General features: G+C 28.3%; 5 protein-coding genes across 11 annotated transcripts; 3 read left to right on the top strand and 2 right to left on the bottom strand.

Annotated features, from left to right (window-relative positions):
- Positions 1-88: 88 nt before the first annotated feature.
- Positions 89-1,970, bottom strand: LOC122567340 (DNA repair protein RAD51 homolog A-like). The gene is made up of 3 exons (XM_043725723.1): positions 1,813-1,970; positions 1,452-1,563; positions 89-1,329 (listed from the first exon to the last, which is right to left on the bottom strand). The coding sequence occupies exons 2-3, from the start codon at positions 1,539-1,541 to the stop codon at positions 394-396; spliced, it is 1,026 nt and encodes a 341-aa protein (XP_043581658.1). The 5' UTR covers positions 1,542-1,563; positions 1,813-1,970; the 3' UTR covers positions 89-393.
- Positions 1,971-2,024: 54 nt separating this feature from the next.
- Positions 2,025-6,216, top strand: LOC122567337 (neurochondrin homolog). Of its 2 annotated transcripts, none has more exons than XM_043725715.1 (3): positions 2,025-2,057; positions 2,126-2,349; positions 2,660-6,216. In XM_043725715.1, exon 3 carries the CDS (start codon positions 3,421-3,423, stop codon positions 5,659-5,661), a length of 2,241 nt encoding a protein of 746 aa, XP_043581650.1. In that variant the 5' UTR covers positions 2,025-2,057; positions 2,126-2,349; positions 2,660-3,420; the 3' UTR covers positions 5,662-6,216. The 2 variants fall into 2 exon arrangements, with proteins under 2 accessions (XP_043581650.1, XP_043581651.1); XM_043725716.1 differs by having other exon boundaries at positions 2,031-2,057; positions 2,137-2,349.
- LOC122567342 (N-acylneuraminate-9-phosphatase) lies at positions 2,356-7,806 on the top strand. Of its 2 annotated transcripts, XM_043725726.1 has the most exons (4): positions 2,356-2,787; positions 6,452-6,524; positions 6,863-7,346; positions 7,519-7,806. In XM_043725726.1, the coding sequence occupies exons 3-4, from the start codon at positions 7,106-7,108 to the stop codon at positions 7,704-7,706; spliced, it is 429 nt and encodes a 142-aa protein (XP_043581661.1). In that variant the 5' UTR covers positions 2,356-2,787; positions 6,452-6,524; positions 6,863-7,105; the 3' UTR covers positions 7,707-7,806. The 2 variants fall into 2 exon arrangements, with proteins under 2 accessions (XP_043581661.1, XP_043581662.1); XM_043725727.1 differs by lacking the exon at positions 6,452-6,524.
- Positions 7,807-7,953: 147 nt separating this feature from the next.
- LOC122567338 lies at positions 7,954-11,696 on the bottom strand. Of its 5 annotated transcripts, XM_043725719.1 has the most exons (7): positions 11,571-11,651; positions 10,811-10,880; positions 10,231-10,463; positions 9,814-10,094; positions 9,413-9,752; positions 8,961-9,329; positions 7,954-8,891 (listed from the first exon to the last, which is right to left on the bottom strand). In XM_043725719.1, the coding sequence occupies exons 3-7, from the start codon at positions 10,408-10,410 to the stop codon at positions 8,790-8,792; spliced, it is 1,272 nt and encodes a 423-aa protein (XP_043581654.1). In that variant the 5' UTR covers positions 10,411-10,463; positions 10,811-10,880; positions 11,571-11,651; the 3' UTR covers positions 7,954-8,789. The 5 variants fall into 5 exon arrangements, with proteins under 5 accessions (XP_043581654.1, XP_043581656.1, XP_043581652.1 ...); XM_043725721.1 differs by lacking the exon at positions 10,811-10,880 and having other exon boundaries at positions 11,571-11,664; XM_043725717.1 differs by lacking the exons at positions 10,811-10,880; positions 11,571-11,651 and adding an exon at positions 10,595-10,795.
- On the top strand, positions 11,259-12,940 carry LOC122567341 (solute carrier family 66 member 2). Its single transcript, XM_043725724.1, has 6 exons — positions 11,259-11,407; positions 11,484-11,550; positions 11,635-11,958; positions 12,038-12,174; positions 12,269-12,485; positions 12,565-12,940. The coding sequence occupies exons 3-6, from the start codon at positions 11,765-11,767 to the stop codon at positions 12,755-12,757; spliced, it is 741 nt and encodes a 246-aa protein (XP_043581659.1). The 5' UTR covers positions 11,259-11,407; positions 11,484-11,550; positions 11,635-11,764; the 3' UTR covers positions 12,758-12,940.
- Positions 12,941-13,372: the final 432 nt, after the last annotated feature.

Below are 13,372 nucleotides of genomic sequence, written 5' to 3'. Positions count from 1 at the left end.
ATTCACTAAAAGTTTGCCGTTTATTGGGGTAGGTCGCAAACAACTTCTTGAAATTTTCAAATATATAATTTATTCTTTTTACAATGTACATATTTACTTAAAAAAATATAAACAAATTACTACTATATATTTGATATTACTTTATGCATTTAGTATTTCCTGTCTTATTTTATGCATTTGATATTTTTTATTAGATTTATTAGATCATATGTTGTGCAATAATCATATAACAATATTTTCTACTTATTCAATACCTTTGTATAATAAAACAAATTATATATCCTTAAAGAGTGTCATTAATTAAATAAAAATACTATCTTATATTTTCTGGAAAACACATCTTGAAGTAATTTCTTTTATAAACATAAGTATTTAAAGGAGAAAAATATAGTATTATTCTTTGACATCACCAATACCATCTGCATTTATTGCAAACATTGCTTCACTCTCAGGCAAACAGGGTGAATCATAGATTTTACATATTCTAGTTTCACCTCTACCCTTACGTAAATATAATCTTGTAGTACTTGCATGAGCTAAAATATGACCACCAATTGGCTTTTTTTGGTCGCCACCAAACATACTAGCTGCACCATCAACTTGTGCCACAACTTGATTGGTTATAACAACAGCAACACCATGTTCATCCGCTAATCTGAGCAACATTCTGAGAAATCTACCTAAATGCATTTGTCTAGCAGCTAATTCTCCCCTTCCAGAGTATTCAGTTCTATATAAACCAGTTGCACTATCTACTATCAATAATGCATATCTAGATTCTATCATCATAGCACTAGCTTGAATTAGTAATTGAGTTTGATGATCTGTATTATAAGCTCTAGCACATGCCACATTATCTAATACAGAATCCCCTGCTATCTTATATCTTTCAGCAACAGCAATTAATCTTTCGGGTCTAAAAGTTCCTTCTGTATCTATGTAAAGACATTTTCCTTCTGCGCCACCCATATCTATCGGTAATTGACAATTCACAGCAAGCGTATGACATAATTGAGTCTTTCCTGATCTAAATTCTCCAAATATTTCTGTAATAGAACCCGTTTCGATACCACCGCCTAGTAGTCTGTCCAATTCACTAGAACCAGTTGTTACAAAAACAATATTGGAACGAGTTTGATGAATTTCAGTAGCACTCTTAAATCCCATTACAACAAGTTTGGAAGCTTCTTGCAAAATTTTATCTGCTTTAGCTTCACTGATACCTTTGATAGCAATTAAGCACTTTTTTGGAGCATAGGCTACAGCTTCCACAGTATAGTAGCCAGCTTCTTCCAGCTTTTTTACATCTCCTGCTGTTATGCCATTTCCCTGAACAAATAACACAATTATTAAATATTAAATTTAATTTTGTAAATGATATAAATTACTTCATACAAACATTTAAAAAAACGAGGAAAAAGAATATGATACAGGTTAAAGAATCAACGTACTTCCAGGGTTTTTATTAATTTTGCTTGTGGATTATATTCTTCAAATTCTTCATCTCCTTGAAGAGTAGCTGTGGCTGCCATAGCTGTCATTTTTTAATAAGATATAATATACCTGAAAAACCGAAAAACAAATGTTAACTTTGGCGCCATCAATATTACAGTGTCTTTAAATTACACGATTTGCATTATTTATCATTGCTTTTTATTTATATAAATAACGTAATATTTAGTACTAAAATTATAATATGTTGTTATATAAAATATATAATTTAGAATAACTTATTCGTAATTTTGTTTATATTAAATTCAATTTATTCAATATCTTCAATATCGTATTTAACAATTGTGTTAGTATCGATACCTGTTATTTGAAATAAATATATTAATAATTATGTAAAAAGAAATAAATGAATGAAAACAAGAAAACTTTTATTTATCATTAACTCTAAATCTATAGAATTATGTACACAAATATAAATACACATAAAAGCTAGATCACGCATTTATCGACGATCAATATCAATTTCTATTAAAGATGTCTCTTCATTCGAGAAGAAATCAAGGAAGAGGAAAAGGTCAGGACAGGACAGGAACGAAAAGCATCAGGTCGAGACGAGACAGATATGATCTGTTCTGACATCTGACCATTAAAATAATTGTATATTTATTCTTAGAGTGTTTTCAGAAGGAGACCGTTATATGAACATTATATGTTTTTATGCGCGACTCTTCATTGAAACATCGTTGAATTAACAACAGATTTACTTTTCCAATGACAATGGCGACTTTGCATGAGAAGCATTTTTGTTCATCCAATGTATCTATAAGCGCTGTGTTCTTTGATCTGGACAATACTCTCATCGAAACTAGAAAGGGCGACAATCAAACATGTCGAAAGGTACGCTAAAATATTTGAAATTATATTGATATTAAAAGCCGTATGCGTGTATATAAACGGTCAGTATTGGTTAAAATACTGAAAATATATATGTGTGTGTATGTGTTTCTTAGAGAGTGCGCGAAAGCTGTAGTTAATCTTTCTCTCGAAATTAAATGAAAAGTCGCTCATATTGCTAATTTACTTATAATTTTATACATATTTTTTTGTTTTTCTGTGGTACTTCTTTTACTGTTTCAAAAAAAAAGTATCTCGTAGTAATTACATTTACATTTACGTTTAATCTTTCAATTCCCGTTTGGATACGAAGATGGTACGAAAATAGAAGCTTCTGTGTAATACGAGCTGACTCCCTGATATAGTGCTTTCTCTCGGACGGTTATTTTCGACCGATCCTACTGCACTGTCCAGACGCTCAACAGAACGTAGAAAAAGCGTGTAAGCACGTTACTGAAGATATTCACGATTCACGATCTTAAGATACCAGTTAATTGTACTATTACATTCACATGCTATATCATGTGGAGAAGGTTATGGTAGAAGGGTAGAATTATGTGTACATTCAAAATTCTTTTCCAATGAAATTCTGTAAAATGTGGTTATTCTAAACAGCTTTTTATGTTATTTTCTTTAATACAAAACTTAACATAAGCAGTTAATATATCATATTTCTACAGTAAAATAAAACAATTCTTTGAACGACGCTGCTAACCTTGTGTTGAAAATAATTCATATTTTAATGTTAATGTACACATGTTTGTGGAATTAATGTTTGTGATAGTACAACTTTATTTTTGTCTGACTAAGTGAGTGTGTCAAAGGGCAAGGCTAGTTTTAAGGGGCTTGATCTGGGAGTACTGCCAGTTGGCTTTTAGCTGTGACATGTGAAAGATGCAAATCTCAGTGAATCTTTGTTAAATACTACTGAGTAAATATCAAAATTCTGGAATTGTTTGTGAATTGCATCTAGAAGTTTGTCATCGTACAAGAAAAAATAAAAGTAGAAAAATACTTGTAGATTATAAAAATAGATATATTTTTTTTTAAATTATAACAACATAAACTACAGCCATGAGTATTTCAAAGAACGTGAAAAAATATGAAACTATTTTGAAGTCTGTTGAAACTGATTCAGAAAAATTTGCTGCATTGTTTATGATAACAAAATTGGTGGATAGCAAAGATTGTACAGTAGCAGAAAAAAAAGTGTTATTTGAAGCTATTGGAAAAAAATTTCTAGCAAAATTATTATCTACACAAGTAGTTCCTGTGGATTGTCCTCCACAAGTATATAAGTCTGTAGCATTGTCTATACTTTCTGCATTCTGTGGAGAATCAGAATTAGCTTCTCATCCTGATATGATTACTCATATACCTGCATTACTTGAAATTATATCGCAAGCTGATGAAGACGCAGATGATAATATGTTAATTATTGTTAGTGAAGCATATACCTGTTTGCAAAATATTGCACAATATTCTCCTGGACAACAAGTTTTACTTGAACAGAAAGCAATTACAAAAATGTGTGATATTTATTCAGAAAAAAGCTTTCAGACTGACCAGGCTTTGAACATTTTAGTTACTTTAGTTCAGAGATTTGGTCCAGAAGCATGGGATGCAACAGATACTGCACCTTTCCATGTTATTATAAACAAGATTTCATTAGATTTTGAAACAGATCATACAGAAAGAAAATTTCAGTTATGTACAATTTTGCAAGCCTTACTAATGTCCTGCAGAAAAAACATAATTAGTGAAACTGCTAAAGAAGAATCTTGGCCTTCTAGCATTCACAAGGCTTTATCTGATATTCTTGGATCAAAGATAGGCAAAAACCAACGTGATCCAGCATTAAAACTTGCTTCTGTCATGCTAGATTTATTGGGAACAGAATGGACTTTATTAGATAAAGAAAAACCAAAAGTATTTTTATTATTATTGATTCAATTGGCATCTATAGAAGTTAGAATGCAAGTGGAAGGAAAACAATTAAAAACTATAATGGCAAATGCAGACTTAGTTACATCTTGCTTTATTATTATTGAAATTTCTCTTGGATATATTACTAATGATCAGTTGGACCTAGACCAAAAAGAAAAACAGTCATTATATACTGTTTTAAAGGGAGCCTTTGCTGCAATTATAGGTTTACTTACAGCAGTATCTAAGATGAAAGAAATAACAGATGTCAAAGAAAAAATATTTATTTGTGCTGTGGTAAGAGTATTAGCCGCATGGCTTGCTCAGGAAACAACAGCTATGCGTTCTCAAGTTTATGCAGTTTTACCATATGTATTAACAGTAGCCAATGACACATTTTACGCACACAGAAATAGAAAATTGTCAGAGAAGGCTAAAGCAAATGCTAAAATTAAAAGTGATGAAGCAACATCATCTGGAGAACTAGTTACTCATGATCCTCTAAGTGAAATTGATTTATTGAGGCTTTTATTACCAGCATTGTGTTATTTAGCTGTAGAGGAAGACGCTAGAAAAATTTTAATTAAACACAAACAAGAGGAAATCCTGTTCGAATGTTTATCTTACCATTGGACAATTGTTCATCATAAAAAGCCACCAATACCAAAATCAGAAAGATTAAAAGCATTGAAAGAACCAGAAAAAGAAGAAGATTTAGACCTTCATGTATCAGAAGCGATCAAAGATTCAAGGGTGGCCATGGTCTCTGTGTGCAATGTTTTAATGAACATTACTGTATTAGAAGCAAAATTAGTGGAAGAATCACCAACATTTGTTTCTTTATTAAAATTTATTTTCAATAATCTCCCAGAACTGAAACAAATTCCTGAAAATCTAGTATTGCATGGTCATCTTGCAGTTTTGGGATTGCTGTTATTGAAGCAACAGGCAACACGTGTCAAGAAAAATGATTTTTCTATATGTCGATATATTCAGGCTACTATAAGATTTTTGTGGGATGCATATATAATTGATGAAAGCAATGATCCCACTGAACTTGTTGTTGCTATGTCATATAAAGAGCGATGGATGGAACTTATGGAACTATGGTTTCTTGGAATGCAAACAATGGCTGGGGTGTTACAAGTTATACCTTGGCTTTCACAATTTACTCTTGAGTCAGGTTGGGCAGAAGAAATTATTGAGATTCTCAAGAAAATAAAAATAGGAAGTCTTCAGCCAAATGTAAAGTTTGCTTTTGAAGATCTTTTGTGCCACTTAGTTAAAGCAGATGAAAATGTTGCTTCTGTTTTGAAGAAATGTGGGGCTTTAACAGTATGCAGAAATCATCGTATGATGGAGCTGGGAAAACATCTTTTTGGAGATTAAAAACAATCCAAAAATTTATATCGATATTTTATTATCATGTTTTAAATGAAAGTACTATATATCTGTACATTGATAGAATAGCCAAGATACTTAATCCATTCTTATGTTGTTAAGTAATATGTTTGTTTTTGTATACGTATTACACATGTTTCCTTTTTTATATTACGCTATATTGCATATGAAAGAAACTATTAATAATTCTTATTTCATCAAAATAACATTCATATTTTGAGTTAGTGATTCAGTTTAGCTAAAATTTTGTAAACCTGTTTACAATCACAGATCAGATATAAATGTAATCATGTCTGAAAATAGATTTCTGGCAAGCAAAAGAGCTACCAAATGTTTCTATGAGTTAAATAGATTTAGAAATTTAAATATTGAAATATATATTAGGAAAAACTATTTTTACATTTTATATTAATTTATAAAATATTAGAAAATTTGTACAAGTTAAATTTGGAATTAATACAGTTTGTGAATGTATATATGAAAAACTGCTTATGTATAACAAATGGCTTTGTAAAATAATAAATGGTCTTTCTACTAAAGAAATTGTTTTTAAAAGTATTTTATCTTTTAAATTATTCCCTACTTTAATATTAGAAAATTACATTAGATAAACTTTTCAATCATGTGAGAGTTATCCCTTATATTGCATTTAATACATGGCATAAAATCTGCAAAAATAAGTATAAATGTTAACATCCAACAACCATTTGAGTAAAGTTTTTAGGGTTGGAGTAATATAAATTTGTTGTTGGCACAACTGATTTTGTTGTGATTACAGCAACGACCGCGGGTGCCACTTCGAGTGTCCACTAATCGGCTCGAGTATTTCAATGAATCAATGCATTTTCTAGGTAATCATCAAAAACTGAATTAAGTGACCTAAGTTCCTAACTGATCGTTTGTATCCTTTCTCCCAAGAGCTTGGTTCAGCCATCAAAATCCACATTCAATGAATGGTTATTTTTCACTTTCAATATGTCAATTACTCCTTATAAAATCTATTTTTCACATTTATCATTTTTCCCAGTTATCAAAACATTATACTATAGATCATGTTGAATGTGGAAATCATTCATTTTCCTTTAGTGCGTACTTTATATTTTGTTCATTATTTTATAATATTGCTTGATTTATGTATTATAAAGTGAAAAAAAAAGTCTAATAGGTGGTATTCTAACTTTATCTGCAGTTGGCTGAGGAACTAACACAAGAATATGGTATTCCTGAAGATATATCTGTGAAGATTACAACAACATATTTGAAGCTCTTTAGAAAATGTCCTGATAATGTAATTCACACCTTGGATGTTTGGCGTATAACTTTATGGAGTAGAGCACTTGGAGAAAAGTACTCATATCTAGCAAAAAAAGTTTACGAGCGATGGTTGTGTCTACGATATTATTATTTGACTCTGCCGTCAGATATAGTTTCTATGCTCCATCAATTGAGGTTAAAGTACCTCTTAGGTTTGATTACAAATGGTCCATCTAATGCACAATGGGAAAAAATACGAAAACTTTCACTAGAACAATATTTTGATATAATTCTTGTATCAGGAGATTTACCATGGGAAAAACCCAAAAGGGAAATATTTCGAAAAGCATACCGATTTTTAAATGTTAAACCAGATAGTTGTGTAATGGTTGGTGACAAACTGGAAACTGATATCCTGGGTACTACATTATTATCATATTTTATTTATCACGCGCATTAATTATTTATGAATTACTAGAAAATATTACATTCAAATATTGTAGAATAATCTTATTTGAAAATGTTATTTCAATCAATTAACATTATAAAGAAAATGATGCAGTTTAAAAGATTATTATTTTCCATATATAGGTGGAATAGAGGCAGGTCTAGGGTGTACAATTTGGATTCCAACATTGGATAAACCACCCTTATTAAGGGGAGATCCACAACCAGATTTTACTATAAGGCATGTCACAGATCTCTTAAGTATTTTAAATAGAGGTCCTGATGCACCGGAACTTGAAGATTCTTCTTCAAATGCGTCAGATGGTAGTTGATAAAAGGAGAGATTATTACTTCAAACTCTTTCAAATATTATAGCTGATCAGAGGTCACATTTTTATATAGAGAACTTGCTAATTATTTTCTCATAGTTAAGTAAATATTATTATTGTAACTATTATTATAGCATGCTTTAAAAGTATCTTAAATGGTTTCTATATTATTTTTATCTTCATATTGAATAGAAAAAAATGAAATTGTTATTGAACTGCAACATGATGATAGTGTTATTGCATTGAATTTCAAGAAGATATCATTTGATTTAAGTATATTTATTATAGATCACTCTTTTACTAAGTTTTTAAGCTGAGAATGAATTTTATATCATTTATATGAGATAAAAATTATATTTTTTAACTGAAAGAGTATTCTTAATTGAGAATTGTGTAATTGTTTTTAAATTTACTTGCTAGGTATATTACCTAACTTTATAATAAATTTTGGTTTTTACAGATAAGATTTAGATAACGTTATAAATCGTTTATATATATGTAAATTTATTATAAGTAAGCAAAAGTAATTTGTATACAAAGTACAAATGAACATTTATAACCATATATTAGTAAAAATATTTAATAGGAGTAATGATAAATAATTTTTATAATTTTATAGTCAATGTACAATGTATGCATTAAATATAATGATTGTAAAAATGTATAAACGTATGTTTATAATTATGAGATATATACATGGAATATGTGAAGAGTAAATACCATGAACAAATTTGATACACACACATATATTGTAACTATATAATATGTACATCTGTAACATATATTTTTTCCATTATATATTTTATTTTGTGTTAAAATAATACGAACAGAAATGTTGAAAAGAGTTGAGAAAAACTGATAAAATGATAAATTGAAATGTAATACTTATTTTTAGTAATAAAAGAAAATAACAATATTAAAATGTTTTTCCTGATTATAAAACTAATATTGTTATATTTACACATTAAATATATTTTATGAATTTTTACTTATTTTCATAGTTTAGCATTATATAACTATTATTTTTTACGTTTGTATATCTTTATGTTCTTCTGTTACAAGATCATCAGTCACAGAACTTTTATCCTATTCATCTACTTTGTTTAAATTATAAGATTCTGTTAAATTGGTATCAAATTGATCGCTTTCTTCCATTCCATATTCATTGTTTGGTTCTATCATTTGGTTCTGAAAAGATATTATATTAATAAGGCAATATATGTAAATTACATATTACATTTAATCTGTTGAACAAACCAATGATTTGCTTTTAAAAAAAAGTTCTCTACAAATTTTTCGAGCTTTTTCGGGATTGATATCAGCTTCTATTAGTGACGTTAGAACATCTCTCTCAGTTATATGTAATTCGGGATTAGCATCAATCAATATGACCGATTTACTTTTAGCGCTTAGTGCATCACGCCTAATTTCGTCTAGTTTCTGATACCACATCAATTTTTTAAGTACTCTATCTTCATTTAGCCCTCTTGGAGGCATCAGTGGTCGAATTTCAGAAATATTTAATAATTGCTGAGCATATACAAGATCTTCTAATTCTTCTCCTTCTGAATTATCCGATATATTTAAAGCAAGTTTTAATTGATAAATCTCGTATAACATTCGCTTCTATTTAGAAACACAAAGTTTGTTATTGTATGCATTTAACATTATTTTATAAACTAAGTGATAATAAGTGATATTATTCTGACCGTGTCTAGAATTGTTTTGTTTTCTTCAATGTGTTTCTTAAATACTTCTTGTAGTTCTTCATCAGTATACAAACCATTGAGTATTATTTCATGTGTAATATCGTACATAAATTTTGCGTATTTCGCTTCTTCATCCTTTGTATGTGCTTTTTGATCAATGAAGTCAGTACATAGTTGAGCGGTTTCATAATTTCTATAATTTCTTGATGTGCTATCTTCTGATGGAAGATGATTGATGTTTTGTGATAAATAATCACAAGTAGATTTATAATACGTCGAATCTTTTTCTATTCTATATATATTTTTACGGTAACATAAATAATTTATCAATAATAAATACCTATAATTTTAGTCAATTTAAATAACGAAGCAAATGTTTCTATTGCAAAATTTTATCTCACCTATTTTGAAATTTTAATGCAGTTTCCACGCTTGTAGAATTAAAAATCTTTCTACAACTATTAATTGATTGTGAATAAGACTGTTCTCTTATATTTTTACTATTTGATGTAACTGGCTCCGAACTATCTGTTTTAAATATTGATGAACTTGGACGAACTACACGACTGTGAGATTTTGGTCGTGAACAAATCTCATTATAATCGAATAAAGGATTAGTAAAGTACTTTTGAGCTTCACACTGGCAGAAATACTTTGAGTCATAGTTCGTTCTTAAAAAATCCTGTTAATTAATCATTAAAGAATAATTTGAATTTATAATTTATAATTTTTGAATTGAATAATTTATAATTTCATTCTTATGTTATATTTCGTGCAAACTTCTCGGCAATCAGAAATGAGTTATATGAATAATTTACCATTGGATGATATGAGACATCATACGTCAATTTATCAATTACATTTGTAATTTCAGTTTTTACAAATTGTGGTTTCCAATCTATTTGTTTGCACATTTGTTTTTTTTTACGTATGTAGTTTCTGTTTCTAGCATCAACGACACATTTTGCCAGTAAAACGCGTCGTAAGTGCGCGCTCATAGAGTTATATGCTGTTAATTGTTCATAATAATTTTGTCCATTTTGATTGTATGCTACATGTAATATAAATTTACGGGTTGAAAAAGAATTTTATAAAATATATATCCTCCCAAATAATTTAAAACATCGATATTTCGATCAAATTGGAAAATATGGAATAATGAAAGAAATACATTTTTCATACCAGTGCTTTTAAGATTAACTTCACTCTTATTACATCTTGTCATTTCTTCAAAACTATAATATTATTACTTGTCTATTTTGAATCTTATTTTTAACTTGATGTATTAATTTAAAAAATAGTTAAAAGATGCTAAACAATTAATAAAACAACACTGACAAAAATTTATATCTTACTAATTACACATAAAATACTGTGAGGTACGTAATATATACATACAAGTTTAAAGTTGTTACTGTATGGTTACCAAGCAACGATATAATTCTTCTTTACTTCGTACTAGATATGACTACAAAGTTTATCTCATATAAATCATGTAACAATTTAATTATTTGTTTAATATTCCGACATAACATTATAAATTACATTTTTTGTAAATATATACATATATGTATTCATTAATCTATATTACGTATTAATATTTTATACAATATATATACATATAAAATTAATGATAATTAAGTTCTGAACTTAAACATTGAAAAAAGGAAATTAATCATAAACAAGATACAATCTTCTTAAAATGCAGAGTTTTAATTATTATAAATAATAAACAGAATTTACAATTATTTCAGTAGTAAATGAATTACACTTAGTTTACAGTCTTTTTAATGTTACTGCTTGGAATTCTACAGCGGTAGGAGTCACATACGATCCTGAATTCCGCGGAATCAATCGATGTTGCTGCATATGTTAATTTACGATCGCACTATATTTCTACAAAGATACCTAACATATTTCGTCTATGACTATATTTTGTTTATGATTGAATAATTTGAATTTATGTCTGTATCACAATTCTGTTATCTACAACAGGTAACTAAACTTTATATCAATTTCTTAATTTATTAATATTTATAACTATAATAATACATTTTATATATGTATATAGGTATGTGCATGGATTTATCAATATCTTTAATTTTAATAAAAGTAAATGCTGTATAGAAGTCATAACGGTAAGTATGTAAGTACTTACATATTTCATTTTTTAAGTAGTATGTGTTTATGTATGTGACTTATCATTTCTTTTGCTATCGCAGGTTTATTTGATTTTAATGATTCGTAGCAGATATGATATGATGTCCAAAAAAATTGGAGTCATAACCTAAAATTAGGCGTGTGCCAAGAATCGTAGATAGTAAAATATGCAAATAAAAAAAAGTTATTACAATGTATAATGTCTATGAGCAATTATCCATTAAAGATATAGCAAACTGGGTCGCCTCTGGAGCAATAATATTTGGTGGTATTATTCCCTATGTGCCACAATATAGAGAAATTAAAAGAAGGGATAGTGCGGAAGGATTTTCCCTTTATGTATGCTTTACACTTTTAATAGCTAATACATTACGTATTTTCTTTTGGTTTGTACATTTACTTAATATAAAAATTTGCGGTTGTGTTGTATCAATTCATACTAATACAGGTCTATATCTTTTACAGGTTTGGGAAACATTATGAAATACCTCTTTTATTACAAAGTATATGCATGATTGTTACTATGTTTATAATGATTAAACTGTGTATAAATGTGCAAAGCAGAAATCAAGTAATAAAAGTCAGAGAACGTGTATTTTCAGGTATGTTTAAGTACAGAGAAAAGAAAAGAAATTTTTAACGTACACAATAATGTATTTTCAAATTATAACTCATGTTAAATATTAATTTAAACAGATTTTGATGCGAATTTTTTTTGGAAGTGGACAGATTTTCAATCTTACTTAGACTTTATGCTATTATTTGCTGTATTAATAGGAATTCTAACATATTTATTAGTGGATGTACCAATATTTGTTGAAACTATAGGATTACTTGCAGTATTAACAGAGGCTATGCTTGGAATACCACAATTTTTGCGTAATTTTTTTAATAAATCAACTAATGGAATGAGGTATAAAATTATGATTTAATAACAAGATGCGATACCTGAATAACATTCATAAAATAAATAATTTTTCTGTTAATTTCAGTATTGTTATGGTTGCAATGTGGACATTAGGTGATGCATTTAAAACATGTTATTTTGTTATAAGAGAAGCTCCAATACAATTTGAAGTTTGTGGTACTCTTCAAGTTATAATTGATATTGCAATTTTAACACAGGTATATATTTATCAAAATAAAACAACAATACATACAAGAGTTCCAGTTCGAGTTGACTAAGTCTGGTACTTTACATTTATGAATGCTGTAACATACTTTTTCTACAGTTTCCATTAGCTAAAAAAATTTATCTGTGTTATAGATAAATATTTATGATTTTTTAATATACGTGCACTTGATTGTACAAAAAAAGAAAAACAAAAAAACAAGATGAAATATATAATGCATTGTAAATAAGCATTTATCAAATAATATTTCTTATTTTCACTTAAAGGATGAACCATATTTTTTTAATTATATTTAGCTTTTGATATATTTTAATTGTATTACATATGTACAAATTTTATGAAATAAAATTTTGTTAATATAACGGGATCTCAATTTCAATTAAAAAATGGCATTTATTCCATTATGTATTTAGTTTGTATTAAAAAGCATATATCTTTCTTACTACTTTTATAACAAAACTATGTAATTTATATGTATCTTACGTGTTTAAATATAATTGAAGATAAAGTTTAGTCGTCAATGTCACGGTCATATAAATAGGTCTGAATTCTGGACACTTCCATGCCGAAAGCATAGAAGAAACTATCCAAAAATTGAGTCGTGAAAAATCAACATGGTAGACAAGAAGGGTCTCGTTCTGTGCATGTGCAACACACGTGTATGTAT

This window comes from Bombus pyrosoma, linkage group LG5 (genome assembly GCF_014825855.1).
Source record: "Bombus pyrosoma isolate SC7728 linkage group LG5, ASM1482585v1, whole genome shotgun sequence".
In the NCBI taxonomy this organism is placed as follows: Eukaryota; Metazoa; Arthropoda; class Insecta; order Hymenoptera; family Apidae; genus Bombus; species Bombus pyrosoma.
This window is presented reverse-complemented; position numbering and strand designations above follow the sequence as displayed.